General features: G+C 33.4%; 1 protein-coding gene across 1 annotated transcript; it reads right to left on the reverse strand.

The window, feature by feature from the left end:
• Window positions 1-15,605: 15,605 nt before the first annotated feature.
• LOC147012321 (uncharacterized) lies at window positions 15,606-17,336 on the reverse strand. The gene is made up of 3 exons (XM_085856325.1): window positions 17,092-17,336; window positions 16,783-16,995; window positions 15,606-16,686 (listed from the first exon to the last, which is right to left on the reverse strand). Exons 1-3 carry the CDS (start codon window positions 17,203-17,205, stop codon window positions 16,501-16,503), a joined length of 513 nt encoding a protein of 170 aa, XP_085712451.1. The 5' UTR covers window positions 17,206-17,336; the 3' UTR covers window positions 15,606-16,500.
• Window positions 17,337-19,439: the final 2,103 nt, after the last annotated feature.

Raw genomic sequence — 19,439 nt, forward strand, 5'->3', positions numbered from 1 at the left:
GTCGTAGGGCAGACATACGCCAAGCAATCCACAAGCAGCTTTCCACAGCAGGCTCAAGAACGTGCCACAGCCTTACTCTTCCAAAGGTGCCACCTGCCTCGTGCGGTCCTCACACTGACCTCATGTGCGTGCTCTGCCGAACTCCCGTCCCTTTCAGATGGGAGCCTTCTACAATCTCCATGTGAAAAATGTGTCAGCCTCTCTTCAATCCACCCATGCAATGCGCCAGCCTCTCCTGAGTTTTCTAATCCCCAGCCTCCTCAGTGTGCTCTCTCTTTCCTCCGCCCCCCGCGCATGGCCTGCTCACCCCCAAAGCCAGGAAGGCGGGGCTTTCTGTTTGTTGTGGTTCCAGGGACGCGTTTCGCAGCTTTACTGCCTGGCTTACAAGGTAAATAAAAAAACATAGGGAAAATCACAGGGGGTAATCATGTACTGGGGAACTGATTTTTACTCCCTGGGCTAATTAACACCGCACCACCCCTCGTGTGGTGACACGTAACACTTGAGCTCACAGATTCCCAAACTGAGTTCCATCGAGATGCTTCAACTCGTCCACGGACCAATCAACTCCACACAGTGCTAAACTTCCTTATTAAATCCTTCCATCTACCCCCACAACCGTAACAATATCATCGATCTATCAGAAGTACCTTCTCAAGAAACCAAATGATGAAAGTTATCTGAGATGTGATTTTTTTTTCTCTCTAGTGCTTAATTGTTTGAGTAAACATCATCTTTATTTTACCTTTAAAAATCTAAAGGGAAGTTCATCACTTCATCTGTTTATTGCTTATTCTCAATAAATTATATCTTTTCAAAAGTACAGATGGACAACCACATGGATCTCTTCTACAAAATTAAATACAACTAGAACTACACTCGGTGGAACGCATACCTCCACCAAGCTGAACAGTTTACTTCTTGTATCCCACTGATAAGCTGGATCTGGATCAAGACCCCCAAAATCGAATGAGCTTGTTCTTTTCACCTGACCAACTCATCCACCAAGTATCACACGGATCCGTCGACAACATTTTGAGATGTCGTGCGATAGATCGTTTTCAGCCATAATCTCTCAATGGTGAAGAATCACTTTAAAAATTCTCGTATCAGGATTCGGATGTTCACCAAAATTGAATCAGTTCGTCCTTGTCACACACCTGACCTGTCCAGCAAATTTCAACCGAATCCGTGCACAACTTTTTGAGATATCCTGTTCATAGACAGGGTTGAAAACATAACCTCCACCTGCCTTCGGTGGTGGAGGTAATGACTAACAAAATCATTTACCTCTGTGTTGCAGGTGAAAATCCAATGAACTCCTGAAGAAGTGCAAGCTGTACGCAAGGAACCTGGTGAGTAGGGTAAGAATACTGATTCTGGCTCACTTTTCCCCATGTAAATGAATGGGGGATTTTCAGCGATTCCCTTTTTTTTTCCTTAAAAATAAACCCCCTTTTTATCCCAAGGTATATTTATTTGTCTCCCCTTTTAACTTGGAGGTTGAACCTCATTGAATTGAACACCTGGGGGTTGAACAGCTCACTCATTGAACCTATAAAGATTTGTTCATTCTCAAATTCCTTCAATAGTTTAATTTTCTTTGCACAATAATCCCCATCTAAAATATTGACAAACAAAACATTTGAATCTTTATATTTTTTAAGATACCCCTTTTGTGCCATTACGAAATGATAAACTTCTCTTAATGCTCTCATCTGGCCACCTCCTGAGCCACATATCATTTTGAGATTATAGTAAATTGTTTTTTCATTGTTCAATTGATAACCATCAAAGTTTTCAGTCCATTCAAGGATATTCATTTTTTTCTTTACATCCTCTAACTTACTAGTTTTTAAATTAATTCGCTTATTTGTTTTATTTACCTTTGTTTTAGTTATTTTTCAATAAGACTTATTTGATATTTTTCACATTCATTATGTTTTCCATTTATATACCAAGACTGAGATTTTCTCCACTCTTTAGTTTGATTAATACTTGGTTTAACCATTTATATATTGTGAAAAAACCCGGCCGTAGCCCTTAAAAAACCCTAACCCATCTTCCCATCGTTAAAACATAATCTATTTTATACACTCTATCATACAATATCCATATGGAACACAATCTATTCCATTATCTAAAATAAATCTCTTATCATCAAAGGCTCCTAATGCCTTTTTATTTACTTCTTCACTATATATGTTATGTTTATAACTTCTTATTGTATTCATTTTCCTATATTCTTCTTTCTTATTCATCAAACAATTATAATAATTTCTAAAAGTTATTGATTTCTTTATTACATATTTCTTTATTCCCTTTAACCTCTTATCAATCTGTTCACCATACTTATAAGCATATGCCTTTGCTCTCAATCCAATAAACTCACTCATTACTTTTCCACCCAACTCATCCTTAAACTTACCAATAACCTTTTCATTCTTTTTGGAAAATAACTCACTCTTCTTGCTGAAATTACTTGTATCATATACTCCAATATTTTTCTTCATATCTTCATAAACATCATCAGTTTTTATATCTAGGATAAAACTATCAGTGTCCATATACAACAATGAAACATTTTCACCATACTCTTTCTTTAAGTCATTATACAAATAATCATACATCAATATCTTTGATAAATCAAGAACTGCTGTTCCAATATAAATTGGTTTATCCATTACAATACTTTCCTTTTTCATATGAATTGCAGAAAAGTTCTCTGAAAAAACCTCTTCTCTCTCAAAACTTGGTTTATTTATCAATCTCGAAGCTTCTTTCCAAGATGTTGCGAATCTAATGTTTTGCCTGTTTCTAACATTTTCCATAGTCTTTCCAAATACAGCATTATTCATTAATTTATAAAAGACCCCTTCAAATTTTACTTTTGTATTTGCTCTCATATCTGTATTGAATTGAATATACTTTTTCACCCAAGGACTTTGTTTAAATTTTAAAACTCTATGAATTTTAGCTACTCTCAATCCTTCTCTCAAAAACTGTTTTAAGCTTCTCTGATGTAAAACATATCCCTCTTTATCATAGAATGTTGTTAATAACTTTTCTGTTGATTTGCCTTTAATATTAAAACTTTTATGATAATCACTGAACCATTCTTTCTTTGGGGTTTTCTTTCTCACATGCAAAGGAAGGTCTTTATGCTTATTATGAAGAACACTCGGGTACCTCAAATCAACTTCAAAATAATAACCTTCTTCTTCGTCATTCAATTCCTCTTGAGAAGAAATAACAATATTCATCAAAGCCTTTTCATAATCCTTTTCTTCCACCCACTCTAATTTACCATAAGGTAGAGATTGAGACATTGCCCATCCATACAAATTATTAGCATCAAAATACATCAAATAATTACTATCTTTTTCACTATCATAATTTGGGAGATATTTATTATTTGATTTCGTATATCTTTTTGAACATACTTGTGATATTCCACCTCTCTTGGACTTCTCAATCATCAAAAGCATATCAACATCACTGATTAAATCTATATCTTGTTTTGTCATTTTCAACATTGCACTCCAAGCTAAACCAGGAGCTGTGAAATAGTGGGCAGGGTCTAATCCATAACAATTTTTATTATGACAGAGTGTTCTAAAAGCCTCAAACACATCAGCTAACAATAAAACATCTGTTTTTAGATATAAATCATGATATTCTCCAAGGTTCTTTATCTTAAATATTTTCCATATTTCTTGTGCGTGTTTATATTCCTTATCACTTATCTCTTCTTCATAAAGGTTATTATAGAACCTTTCTTTTGAAGGAAGTTGTGTTTCTTTAAATCTCATAAATGAATCCATATAATCATAAGGATCAATTCCATTACTTGTAAGAATTTTCTCTTTACTTTGAATTTCATTCCTTGTTTGAATTTCCTCTCTCGTAAGAATTCCTTCTTTAATCAGAATTTCATCTTTAATCTGAATTTCCTCTTTAGTTCGAATTTTCTTTATAATTAGAATTTCATCTTCAGTTAGAATTTCTTCATTAATTAGAGTTTCCTCTTTACTTTGAATTCTCTCTTTAATCTGAATTTCCTCTTTAGTGAGAATTTCCTCTTTTGGAAAGAATGAATTAAGATTTGGAAAAGAGTCCGTGGAGCTTAGATTTGATGCGAGGTAGGCTAGTGGTGTTCCCATAAACTTGTAAGAATCTAGAAACCTAATACGAGTTAAAGGTTTTGTGAATATCATTTTTGAAAATGAAATATACTTTTGACTTGTGTTTGTTATGGCAGAAATATTCCCTGGTGTTTTTGAAAGTTCATTTATAAATAGATGTGTATCATAGTTGGCGCTGTTGTGAAGAAAGACTGGAATAAAAGAAGGTAATTTATAATTAAGATTACAACAGGAATGAGCGGGACCTCGATATTTACCAGTAAGATGACAATGGTCTCTAACTTTAGACTCCTTAATTTCCCCCTCACAAATATGACAGATATTGTTCATTCTAAATTCTAATTTTTCTTCTTTGGTTAATTTCATCGGTTCATTTGTTTCTTTCATTAATTTAGTGAGTCTTATACAATCCTTTTCTAATCGTTTTACAAACTCTTGTGAAGCATTTTTTCCACGATAATGTTCAAGTTTGTTATACTTTTCTCCAACAGATGATTTGATATAATAACAGAAACCACAAGGAATATGTTTTTGATATATATTTGTATATGGTTCTTTTGGATTAGGAGAAGCAGTATTTATCTTTTTAAGGATACATTCAAAATCAGCGTATATCACAAATGGGTGCATGATAGATTTATTATAATCTTCAAAATAAATCTTTTCACCAGGTTTAGGCATTGTAATTACGGCTGATTTATGATTACTACAATATTTTGAATGTTGTTCTAATCGTTCTTTTGTATGAAATGAATTAAGACATCACTTACAAGGATATATTTTGTTTGCTGTTCTGAATACCTGAGAAGAGATTAATCTTGATAAATTATTGATGTATGTGTAATGTGAATTCTTTCCAACACTAAAATATAAAAGGTCAATGTGTGTTTCTTCATTTTTATAGTTGTTTGAAATTTTTAATATTTGAACTTTGTTTGTATCCGTTAATCCATATACATTAATAGAAAGATTATTCTTTTTCTCAAATTTAGGAATATCTGTTAGTGGCATTGGGAATTTAAAATCTTTAATGTCCAAGGTATTCTCATATTTCATATATTGTTTTACTCTTTCTGAATTACATTTTGGTGGATGAAAGTGAGCAAGAACAGACCAGAGAAAACATTTATTATCATTGTTCTTAATATTAACAACTGCCTTCTTTCGTTTTATTTCTTTTGGTAATTCAATATAAGAAGAAGCTTTAAGAGGGTTTGATTTTAGAATGTGTATATCTAAAAAGATGATTTTGTTAGGGTTAGGGTTAGTTAGGTTAGGGGTTAATATTGAATCCACTTCCTACCACTGTATTATCAACATCCTCCTCTTGTCTTGATAGTTCTTCATAAACCCCACTATTCAAAAAATCTTGAAATGATGTTATAAAATGAAGACCTGTTCTCATATAAGGAGTATGTTCTTCATCTTGTCTTTTCATATTCATTTTCACTCCCATATAAAACTTTAAAGTTTTCATTTCTTTTAATGTCTTTTTAATAAATTTTTCAACATCGGGTTTCACTATTTCAATTGATTCAGCTATTGATGATGGACCGGGTTCTCCAAATTGAAAAATCCTTATTTTTATATGCCCTTTAAATGCCCCATCAGTGTTTTTAATATAATAGTCTCCCTTTACTTTAAACTCATTTTTCTTGTGTTTTTGTGATTGAAGATGTTTATTATAACTACTCTTCAAAACATCCTTTGAACAGATATCACAATGTTTTCTTTCCAACTCAAGAGGAGATATTTGATGAAATAGATTAAATGTGTGTTTGTTGGTTCGGAGTTGTTTTCTATAATGTTTATATTCGTGATTACAAACATCGCAGTACGTTGTATTCACCATATTTATAGAATAAAACTTTGCTTAAACTAAAATTTTCTTGATGAAAATTTCGTTTAATTTATAGGTGAATCTGTGCTTAAAAACATTTTATCCTCCAACTTTTTCACTTAATAAATACAATGTTTCAAGACACAAAAGACAAGTTTCAATCAATCTCTTCATCTGTTAAAGATACTGAGAAATATGTCAAGGATGTAAAATTGAACAAAGATAAATATAACAACTATTGGATAAAAACTATTATGGTAAATAATATGAGTTCTTCAATTTCCTTCAGTGGAAGGGCTTTCAGTATACCTGGAAGAACATCAATTAAAGTATCTCTAACAAAAGTTTCTCCTCTCCTTCTAGTAATATATTCAAAACTAGAAAAAGCAATGAAACAAGAAAAAGTATCAAAGAACAAAAACCTTATGGATGAAGCTTTAGAAAGAAAAGATAAGACCATCTGTAATATGCAAGGAGAAATTTGTATTTTTTTCAACAACCCTAAAGATGTAAATCCTGATGAAATAAAGGATGTTAATATATCAGGTGAAATGACATTTCGTTCAATAGTAGTTAACGATAATTTTAAAATTACCTTTAATATAAAAAATGTTGTCGTTGAATCTGATAATGAAAAGTATATCGATATCGATGGTAATATACAACTGAAAGTATAGATGAATTTCAGTTTAAGTAAAGTTTTACTTTATAAATATGCTAGACTTTCCTGATTCTCCATATGACAAATTTGAGAATTGTCCTGCGTGTGAAAGACGGGGATTAAACACAGAGTCAAAAGCCTATAAACAATGTATATTCTGTGATTATCTTCTAATTAATGATAATAAAAAATATAAAAAGGAAAATAATTCTTTTAGATTTACACCAAAAAATGAATTACTTTACAAGATTGATTAGAGAAATGAATGTAAAGTATGAGGGTGATAACACACCTTTCCTTACAAGGGAAGAAACTGAACGTATAAGAGAAATGTTCAAAGGATTGTTGTTGTATATTATTCATGGATGTAATTTTCAGGGAAATATCAACACAAGATATTGTATAAATAAAATAATGGATTATCTTGAAATTAAACCTGAACTTAGGATAAAATATAGAGTTTCTAAAAAAGCCAATAATAAATTAAATAACCTGTTTTTCAAATATATAAATGAATGATTTTTTACCTATTTGGGAAAATAAGATAAAATTTAACAACCATAAAAATCTCCCAAATTCATTAAGATGTCTCATAGTTGGTTCAAGTGGATGTGGAAAAACCTGCTTACTTTTAAAAATGCTCCTCACTCCCAACTTTTTAGATTATGATAATTTAATAATTTTCACAAAGTCGAGTTTTCAACCAGAGTATCAACTACTCTCACAAGGTTTTAATGCTGGTCTTCAAAAAGAAGATATAATCGGTTTATTTAAATGTCAAAAAAACCTAAATGATTATAACATTGAAGATATAATTCAACTATTTTGTGATACACAGAGATGTAAAAAGAAATCAAATCCTATAACTTGTATTCTTAGTGATAATACGGATGATATACCGTCTCTCAAGATTTGGATAAATCAAAAAAGAACCTCGTTATCTTTGATGATTGTGTTAATGAGAGAAACCAAACGGTAACGGACAGCTACTACACAAGAGGGAGACATTCTTCTTGTAATTGTATTTATCTTAGTCAATCGTACTTTCAACTTCCTCGTCGTTCCATCAGAAACAATGCTAATACTTTATTTTATTCAAGTTAAATTCAATAGATATCAATAATTTTTGGAGAGATAATTGTTCTACATTATGTAGTAAAAAGAAATTTGAGGATTACATGAAGCACACGACTGAAAAATATAAATATATTGTTGTGAAACAAGATGAGATATTAAGGGATATATTTTTTGTTTTATAAACAATTACATATATAAATGACAACTATTATTATAAATCTTGTGGGTAAATCTGCTTCTGGAAAAAACTTTCATAAATCAAGGTTCTTGTGTAGTACAAATGAGAATATTGTAAATTTACTTAAAAAAACACCCCGTGATACGCATTGTATCAACAACAACTAGAGCAATAAGACCTGGAGAAATAAAAGGTGAAGATTATCACTATATTTCAGTGGAGGAACATATGCGATTGAGGAATGAAGGACAAATATTTGAGGAGGTTTGTCTTGGTACAACAAAATATTCACATTGTAAGAGTGAGTTAAGGAAACTAAAATCTGGTGGTGTTGGGATATTAGAAACTAATCCAGAAGGAACGAGACAAATTATTAAATATCTGAGCGGAGTGAAGATTTTATCATTCGGTTTTGATGTTGATGAAGAAACTCAACGCAACCGTATGAAAAGCAGAGATGCAAGTATTAGTGAAGAAGAAATTACAACTCGCATTAATGTTAATAAAGAATTTGATGAAATATTTAAAGAAAAGGATTTATTTGAACACATCTACTTGAATGATGAAGAAAAGGAAAATTTCCCTGTTAATCTTTACAATTCATTAAATGATATTTTACAATAAATAAATGGATACAAAAGAAAGAGCAAGAAGATTTAAGGAACATCAAGAGTTGGTTTCAAAAGTTGTAAAACAACAGGAAGACATAAAGAAGAAACGCAGACAGAAACTAACGGGCGAAGAAGCATTTGAAAGAAAACAAGAGAAATTTTTGAAACCACTTTTAAAAACTTCCCAAGAAAAAATGAAAGATGTTTCCACAGTTCCCACAGTAGAATATACTCCCAGAAAGCTTCAAATGTTAAAAGATTTCAGTCAAATGACGGAGGAAGAATTAGAGCATTTAGGAGAATTAGAATATGATGATGAAGGTTTATTTCAACAACTGGAAGAGATTAATCAACCCCCTGATTATATTGTGAATGCTATTCAAAACAATGAATATTCAGCGGATTCAAAAACCAAAGCAGGACTCATTCCAACAGAACAACCAGCAATATTTCATCTTGTTCAAGAAAAGGTATTGATATTTAATGATGAATTAAGGTTCTTAAGTTCTGCTCAACCCCCAGTTAAACTAACTCCGAGATTAATGTTTCTTCTCACAAAAGATGGAAGACAAGGTTCAACTGTGAGGGATGAATCAAAGTATATTGATAAACCATTGGATATGGAAAATAATGATGATAGAGTATATATTGATCTGATGAACACTCTAAATTATAAGGCTATTCTTTCTGGTAAAAGTAGGAAGAATGAGAAGGAGAAACACATTATTCAGGCTTTAAGTATCCTTGGTTCAGGTATTAGTTTTCTTCCAAATGACCCATCGCAATTAGTTAATAGACTGTTATTGTTGTTAGGCAGTAAGAAGGCTGGAAATAACAATTGTTTTAATGAAGCATCAGCCATTTTAGACCAGTTGATGAACATGAAAATAATTAATAAATCTCAATATAAAGACATTTTATCTCATATTAAATAAGATGAGAAGCACAATCCTGAGTTTTAATTTCACAACAAGCGACCACACATCTTCATTCCCATACCCACTACAACTTGACACAACAAAAGAATATGAGGCATCTTTATTGTCCATGGAAACTTATAATACCTTATTTAATATAACCGAGAAAAATGACAAGTTTAGTTATAATCCGGGAAGTGGATACAAAATCGATAACAGTCTCACCCGAGCATACGAGATTTCTCAAATATCTTCCGAAATTGCTCGTCTTATGAAAGAACAGGGTGATGAACCAAAAAATATTGTTATAAACATTCAAAAACATACTTCAAAATCAACGATTAAAGTTAAAAATAACTACAAGGTTGATTTCACAATTGATAATTAATTTAGAGAGTTATTAGGTTTCTCCTCAAAAAAGATTGAAACTAATGGGACGTTTTACAGTGATAATGTCATTCAAATATCCTCAGGAATAAATTCGGAGTTAATTCACTGTGATTTGATTGATGGTGCTTATAATGATGGAAAAAAAACAAATACAATATTTTCATTCAGCGCATACTCAACCCCAATTGGTTATAAATTCAATATGGAACCTAAAAATTTGGTTTATCTACCTGTGTCAGGAAAAACCATACACAGAGTAAATTTTAGGATAACCGACCAAGATAATCGTGTGATTTCTTTTAATGGAGAAGTTATATCCATCAGAATTCACCTACGTGAAGTTTGTCAATAAATAAATACGATGGTTATTGTGAGGAAACACGAGTTGGGAAAATATAAAATAATTACAGGGGATGGGATGTTCCTTTCCCCGTACTACAAGGGTGAAGGTACGTATCTTGGTAGAGGATACTATAAACCTAAGAGACAAAGGGGTGTCGGACATCAATTTAGAGGAGATGGGATAATTGATACTCTCATGGGTATTGGTTCAACTATTCTTAAACATAAAGACCTAATTGGTTCAACTGCTTCTGCTGTGGGAAATGTAGCAGGTGCTGTAAAGAGTATAAAAGATGCTCAGAAGGAATCTCATAAATTACAAGCAATAAAAGAAATTAAGAAAGGTAAAACTCAGTTGTCCCCCCAAGAACGACAGAAAATAATTCAAATACTTGGATCAGGGTTTCAAAAGTTTTAACATCTTTTTCCTAAATAAATACAAGTATGGAAGCAATTGATAGTATCTATGATTTGGATGATACTATTATTATCTCAAACTCCACTAAAAAAGAAGATTACTTCAAGGTAAATGCAATAACTGGAACAGACTGGAATACAAATGGTACAAAAAGTTTTGAAATAAATAATCAACAAACCTATTTGAATCTCTCCGAAAGTTTCTTGTTGTGTAAATTTAAATTCACTAAGGCTGGGAATAACACAAACGCTACACTTGTAAATGATTTCTTCTGGAAAATGTTTGATAGTGTGCGATTGTATATTGGAACACAAGAAGTTGAAGCGGTTGATTATGTCTCTGCTGTATCTGAAATGATGAAATTTACACTCTATACATTCAGTGATAGAATGGGAAAGGGGTCTGTCGAAGGTTTTATTCCTGATATGTCAACGGGAACAAACACAGACCCTGGATATATTCAAAGGAAAGGAATGTATAATGATGATACAAAAGCAGAAAATAGTTTTACTGTGGCAGTTCCTCTTAAAGGTATATTTGGATTTTGTGATTATGATAAAGTTCTGTATGGTCTTAAAATTAGATTTCAACTACAAAGGAATGATAATGAAAATAGATTGCTTTTTGGTGTTGGTAGTGCTTTTGGTGAACAGAATAAATTTGTAATTGAGGAGATGAGTTGGTATATCAGTGAATATACTCCTAATCTTAAAACAGAAGAGATGTTGAATCGAAGACTTAACTCAAAGAAACCACTCAGTGTATCATACCTCAAAAGAAGATGTCAACACGTTAAACTCAATCAAACTACTTACACGTGGAATTTGGGTGTTCTGGAAGGAAAGCCACGATATCTGTGGATGATTTTTAAAAAGCCAGATGGTGATACTGCGACTGATAAGAATAATGCATTGAGTGATAATGCTAAGGTGAAACAACTTCGCGTTTCTCTAGATGGAACATTTTATCCACGAGATAGATTGGAAATTAATTGGGAAAAAAATGCTGAAGCATACAAGTCTTACCAAAAGGTGTGTGAAAGTAATGGAAATAAAGAACCTATTTTGGATATGACAGCATTTAAAAGTTTGTATACAATCTATGCGTTTGACCTGAGCGCTCAAAAGGAAACTATAAAGTCTAATCGAGTGGATACTTCCCTATACATTGAAAGAGGAGAGAGTGAAGAAGTTGATACATATTGTTTGCTTTTGGAAGAAACAGAATTGCAGATTAATACAGATAATGGTGTGATGATAGTCTCACATAATTTTTTGTTAAATAAATGAGTGGCAAAGTACCAACTGGGGTATATGTTAATCAAATCAATCTTCATAAACTATCATCTTGTGTTCAAAATCAAAAGCCTTGTACGATTAACGTTAATACAATTCAGAGAAAAGGAGCAGTAAGAATTGATGTTTTGCTCACAAGAGAACAGGTTAAAATCTTGAATGACACTGGCTCACTTAAAATTAAAATGACAAAACCAATGTTGAATTTGGTATTTCAACAGTTGGTTGAAATAATGTTGGTATTTCAACAGCGGTGAAAACTGCCAACGAAAGGAAGGCTCAACTCCAGGCTCAAAAAGAATTGGAAAGACATAACAAAGAGTTGGAGAAACAAATTAGTGGAAGTGGTGTAATTGTAGATTTTGCTGAAAAACTTGAAGGTCTGCCTGATAAAGCGAGATTGTTAGTTGGAGATATGCTTTCTTCTATAGCACAAGCAGGTGTAAAATTAACGAAAAGAGGTAATGGATTATATCTTTCTAATAAATAAATGAGCATTGATGAGTGGTTAAAAGAATTTGGAAAGAATACAACATCAAATTTACAACTTGCCAAATATTGTAAGAAATTAAAAATTCATAATGTGGTTATTTGTATGAGAGATGAATTAACAAATGTGCCGAAACATACAAAGAATATTATTATGAACTTAGAAGATAATGATGGGAACGGTTCTCATTGGGTTTGTATTTTTAATAGTCAAGACAAATATTATTTTGATAGTTTTGGTCTTCCACCACCTGTTGAAGTCATAAAATTCTTACAGAATGGTGTTTATCAAACATTTCAAGTCCAAGAATTAAATTCCAAGTGTTGTGGTCAATTATGTCTATATGTGTTATTTCAACTCAACAAAAATAAAAAATTTTATGATATTATTTTTAATCTAATATAAATGACTTATGTTGGTAAAGATGGTTCTATCTTTGGTGTATCTCAAGAACTGGATATTGATTTATCAAATTATTATACAAAGGCACAGGCTGAACGACATAAATATAATATAAACAAAAATATTAACATGAAAAATGCTTATAAATTAAAAAATTATCCAAGCCCGACTGACGCGAATGACTTGGTGAGATTAAGCGATTTATCACAATATATATACTTAAATAAAACGGCTGTGTATTCCAAAGATACAGAAGTGTTGATATTATCTCCAGGTCATACAGAATTCACAGTTCGAATTAAAATAAATTTTTATAAAGAAGGGCGTATCGTTTGTATGAGAATAGAACAATGGGTTATGATATGAATGATTTAGGGTATAATTGGTCATTTAAAATTAACCTCGAAGACCTGGAACAATTAAATCAGTCTCGTAAGGAAGAATATTATGCACTTGGTATCGAGAATGAGTTTTGTGGAGCCACGATTAGTAAACAACAAATAAAAGAATTTAATAAGGGTAAATATAATAATGGTTTTGCCCTTGTTTATCTCATGAAAACAGAAAAAACAGGATTATATATAATAAGTAAGGAAATACAAAATGATTTAACTATGGGAAGATGGGGAGGTGGTTCGTGCAATAATATTATTCTAACATATATTTCTAATACATAAATGACAGCAAGAAGGCTTCAAGAAAATTATCATTTCTGTGTCCAAGCATACCTTCAAGAAAAGGGTATTCGTTATTTTAATAAATATGTTCTACAACATAAGAATGAGGTATTATCAATAAAAGATTGGCATTATGCTGATGTTGATAAACCGACAACTTTAGATTTAATTAGAATGTTAAATAATGAAAAAATTATAAGGTTAAGAAAAGGTAAGGCTCTTTTAGAAATTCAAAAGAAATTTTATTGGTTTCCTGTTGTAAAAAAAATTATTTTGGATACAGGAATAACAAGAAATCCTGATGAATATATGTATAATATTCTATGGGGTGTAAACGATTCAAGGATAGTAAGGGATGAGGAAGGAGTTGAAGAAGAGAGGGAAGAGGAGGAAAAGGAGAAGGAGGAGAGGGAGAAGAAAGAGAAGGAGGAAAAGGAGAAGAGAGAGAAGAAGGAAAGAGAGAATAGAGAGAGGGAGGAAAGAGAGAAGAGAGAGAGGGAGAAGAAAGAGAAGGAGGAAAGAGAGAATAGAGAGAGGGAGGAAAGAGAGAAGAGAGAGAGGGAGAAGAAAGAGAAGGAGGAAAAGGAGAAGAGAGAGAAGGAGGAAAGAGAGAAGAGAGAGAGGGAGGAAAGAGAGAGAATGAATAAATATCAAAATATGGAAACCAGTGAGATTCAAAAAAGATTGGTGGTATTACAGAAAATAACTCAACCCACCGAGGAGGAAAACAAAGAATTGACAAGTCTATTTGCAATACTTTCGACAAGACTATTAGCATCGACAAGATATGGATTTTAATTCAAGTTTTTCATTTTTTTTTCTTAAATAAATGGAGCAGAGAGTGAAGGCATTTCTAAGGATTCTTTATGTTTTAAAAATTAAGATTCAAATGTGCATGTTGGAAACTAAAAAGGTTTTTGCACTCTGCAGGAATTTTTCTCATAAATAAATGAGTTATTGTCTCAAATGTAAAAAGAAAACTAATACTAAAAATATTTCATATATTAAAAGTAAAAATAACAGGGTTATACAAAAAGGTATATGTTCGGTGTGTGGTCAAAAAAAAATCAATTTATCTCCAAACACAAACTCGGAGGAGATATACAAAAGTTTTTATCAGGAAGTAAATTTACAACTACTGGAATACCAGGGGAATTACATCTTCCAGGGTATTCTTTCTGTGGTCCAGGCACAAACTTGGATAAAAGATTAGATGAGGCAGACAATCCTAAATCCTGGAGTAAACCAATCAATAGAGTTGATGAAGTGTGCATGAGACACGATATTGATTATGGGAATACCACAACGTTGGAAGAAAAGCATGAAGCCGATAGAGAAATGTTGTATAATTTGTCTCTGATACAAAATCCAACCTTGAGAGAAAAAGTTGATAGGTTCATCGTGAAGAAGATGATTAGTGCTAAATTGAAACTTGCTCTTGGAAATTCAAAAACTTATAGGCTCTAATGATGCCATTAAGACTGAAGAGCAATTAGCTGATGAATTACATAAACCAATATTCACAAAGTTTCAGAGAAGGAAAGTTTATTCCAAGGAAGTTGATTATATCTGGTCTGCTGATTTGATTGAACTCAATAATGATAAGGGGTACAAGTATGCTTTAACCGTTATTGATTTGAGGAGTAGATATGCGTGGGTTGTCCCTTTAAAAAACAAAACAGGTAATACTCTTATGTTAGCTTTTCAACAGATATTTAATAAAAGTAAGAGAAAACCTAAAAAATTGTGGACTGATGAGGGGTAGAGAGTTTTATAACAAGACATTTATGAATTTTCTAAAAAATAACAGTATTACATTATACAGTACCTTTAATGAAGGGAAGGCAGTTGTTGTTGAACGTTTTAATCGTACCTTAAAAGAGAGACTATATAAAAAATTCACACAACTCGGTTCACAACAATGGTCATCTTTTATTCAGGATATTGTGGATAAGTATAATGACACGATTCACACGTCAACAAATATGAAACCATCAGAAACATTTACAAAATTAAAAGATGAAAAAGAGATTAATGTCAGAAAACCTAAGTTCAAAGTTGGTGATATCGTAAGAATATATAGGTGGAAATCTCATTTTGAAAAGGGTTTTACTGAACGATGGACGAAAGAACTTTTTAAAATTGTTGATGTAATAGATACAGTTCCTTGGACTTATAAAATATATGATTTGGAAGGGGAAGAGATTTTAGGTTCATTTTATTCACAGGAATTACAAAAGACAAAACTAAGCAGATAATACACCTTTGTGGACACTCGAGGGCCAAGTCCGAGGTGTACAAGTATATAATGTGTGTCAAGGGGGACGTTCTTAGATCTGTGAACCCCAAACACAGAATCCTCAACTGAATAGTCAAGGTTTAACTTTTGTTTGTGTGTGTGTGTGTGCAATGGGAGCAATAGGTTGGCGCTTCACTCCCTCCTACTATACACCGTTGTGGACACTCGAGGGCCAAGTCCGAGGTGTATAACAGTATATAATGTGTGTCAAGGGGTGGACGTTCTTAGATCTGTGAACCCCAAACACAGAATCCTCAACTGAATAGTCAAGGCTTAACTTTTGTTTGTTGATGTGTATGTGTGTGTGTGTGTGTGTGTGTGTGTGTGTGTGTGTCCCAACCCTCACATTCAAAATCTCAACCCCAACCCTCACATTCAAAATCTCAACCCCAACTCAATCCTCACCCAACACAATGTCTTTTTCAAAATGAGATTTCCACCTATATATATCTATATTTTACGTTTTTTTTTTTTTTCTCTTCTTCCAATTCTGTCTTTTAAGGCTTTCAGGTTTGATGACATAGAAAGAGGGAGTAAGAACTTTCTTGATAGGTTTAAATCCCAAAGAGTGGTAGCATTTCAAGTCTTCAAAATAACCCCAACTTTCCAAGTCTCCAAGGTAGTTATTTAAACCATCAAGGCAGAACTCATTTACTGATTTTTTCAAAATTTGTGAGTCTCCAAGGTAAAACTTGTATTCTGGCTCATCAACGTATAACTTGTTCAGTGAGTATTGTCTTGATAACTCACAATGAGTACTATTGCTGTAAAACTCTTTTTTCAGGATTTTGCTGGTCTCCAAGGTATAACTCTTTGGTTGGGTCATCAAGGACGAACTCGTTCTGTGGGTCTTGGTCGCTCATAAGGTCTTCAACCAAGCCAACAATTTCGCCCCAAGTTGTAGCAAAAGCAGTATTTTCATTTCGTATTTCAGACACAATTTCCTGTGAGAGAAAATAATAATGTATTAATTAAGTTATTTAATTATTAAATGAGTATGCTTCAATCAAAGTTTGAAAATAGGAAAATAAAAATCTTACCTCAACAGATAAGAGGTTTGAATCCAGTTCATCAACTTGAAGGTTTAGTTCCATACAAGACAGAGAGTTCCAAGGAACACCAAAGTCATCCCACTCAAGGTCTTGCTCGTTCTGTAGGTCTTGGTCGCTCACAAGGTCTTCAACCAAGTCAACAATTTCGCCCCAAGTTGTAGCAAAAGCAGTATTTTCATTTCGTATTTCAGACACAATTTCCTGTGAGAGAAAATAATAATGTATTAATTAAGTTATTTAATTATTAAATGAGTATGCTTCAATCAAAGTTTGAAAATAGGAAAATAAAAATCTTACCTCAACAGATAAGAGGTTTGAATCCAGTTCATCAACTTGAAGGTTTAGTTCCATACAAGACAGAGAGTTCCAAGGAACACCGAAGTCATCCCACTCAAGGTCTTGGTCGCTCATAAGGTCTTCAACCAAGCCAACAATTTCCCCCAAGTTATAGCAAAAGCAGTATTTTCATTTTGTATTTCAGATACAATTTCCTGTGAGAGAAAATAATAATGTATTAATTAAGTTATTTAATTATTAAATGAGTATGCTTCAATCAAAGTTTGAAAATAGGAAAATAAAAATCTTACCTCAACAGATAAGAGGTTTGAATCCAGTTCATCAACTTGAAGGTTTAGTTCCATACAAGACAGAGAGTTCCAGACAAGCACACAGCACACCATTGCCAGCAAAAACAAATGTTTAAAATGGAGCCTGGGTTTGAAGCTTTTATAGAGAAAGACTGGTGGGTGTGGTTTCCTTTGGAAATTCCCTGGGCAAGCCTAGGCAAGCCTTCATTGGGAAATTTTTCAAAACCATAACATCCTGTAATTTTCTAGTGATTTCTTTGTGAGTCAGAGATGAACTGGAAATGATGTAAGAGTGGGTGGGACTAAGCAAAAGTAGGCGGGGCTTAGGAAAAGTGGGCGTGGCTTAGAAAAATAACTTATGAAAAGTGGGCGGAGCTTAGCAAAAGTGGGCGGGGCTTAGGAAAAGTGGGCGTGGCTTAGAAAAAACCTCATGAAAAGTGGGCGGAGCTTAGCAAAGTGGGCGGGGCTTAGAAAAGTGGGCGTGGCTTAGAAAAAAATACCTCATGAAAAGTGGGCAGAGCTTAGCAAAAGGGGGCGGGGCTTAGGAAAAGTGGGCGTGGCTTAGAAAAAATACCTTGTGGAAAGTGGGCGGAGCTTGGCAAAAGTGGGCGGGGCTTAGGAAAAGTGGGCGTGGCTTAGAAAAAATACCTCACAAAAAGTGGGTGGAGCTTAGCAAAAGTGGGCGGGGCTTAACAAAAAAATAACCTGTGGCTCAGGAGGTGGTCAAACAAGAGCATTAAGAGAAGTTTATCATTTCGTAATGGCACAAAAGGGGTATCTTCAAAAATATAAAGATTCAAATGTTTTGTTTGTCAATATTTTAGATGGGGATTATTGTGCAAAGAAAATTAAACTATTGAAGGAATTTGAGAATGAACAAATCTTTATAGGTTCAATGAGTGAGCTGTTCAACCCCCAGGTGTTCAATTCAATGAGGTTCAACCTCCAAGTTAAAAGGGGAGACAAATAAATATACCTTGGGATAAAAAGGGGGTTTATTTTTAAGGAAAAAAAAAGGGAATCGCTGAAAATCCCCCATTCATTTACATGGGGAAAAGTGAGCCAGAATCAGTATTCTTACCCTACTCTGGTGTTAGCAGGTGACGAAGTAAATGCGTGATCGCACGATTAGACAAGTAAATATTTTTACTGATATGGATGACGAATGACAGGCCTGTCGATGCTAACTAACTTGTTGTTGTCCTGAATTTTCCCAGTTTGAATATCTTTGAGGCTGACCCTCACCTTGTCTTCCAATCAAAATACCTGAACTACAGAATCTCCCTCTCCTGGCTGAGCAAGTGTGCAAACCACCAAGATAACTGGAACGTGGTGGAAACATTCCAGGAACGACCTTCGACATTTAAACTACTGCAGCCTCTGCTTGTGGTTGATGAGTGTGTGATTTTGTTTCACTCAGTAGAGAGTGTTTTTTAAACGTGATTTGAGTATCTCAGATTGATTTTCACAGCTGGGCTTGCAGGACAAATTCTAGCAAACGTTCCAGCAATTTTGTTGTTAAAGGCCCAGTCACACCTTGACGATTTAGCCGGCAATGGCAACGTATCAAAATGTATGTAAAACGCTGGCTTACGCTGAACTTTTGATGTTTTTTTTAAAGATTCGGAGGTATTCATAACGACTTGGTCGTATGCATAGCATACATATTAGTAACGGGCACAGAACGTTTCGTTGTCTTATAGATAACATACCAACGAATGCTTCGCCTGTTGTCGGCGTTCACAACCTATGCCCAACGGTAGTCTAACTTATGCATAGCGTGCTGCACGTATCGCCGACGATCACGTGGCGTAGGCTATTCATAAGCTGCCGCTCAACGATTTAAATCATAACCACACTAGAAATCGAAGTGTCAACATCGCCGTCATACCGAAGAAAAAAAAAAACACCAAAAAAAAAACCATGGAGTCTGGAACACTGACGCTAACCATTACCTCGACGTATTTCGACTTATGAGTAACTTACAAGTAACGTGTGTGGACGTGTGTCAACGATCGCATAACGTGCCTACAACTTATGGCCAGCGTAGCGGAACGT

Source organism: Eptatretus burgeri, chromosome 15, assembly GCF_056783735.1.
Source record: "Eptatretus burgeri isolate ZD-2024b chromosome 15, Ebu_testis_v1, whole genome shotgun sequence".
Taxonomy (NCBI): Eukaryota; Metazoa; Chordata; class Myxini; order Myxiniformes; family Myxinidae; genus Eptatretus; species Eptatretus burgeri.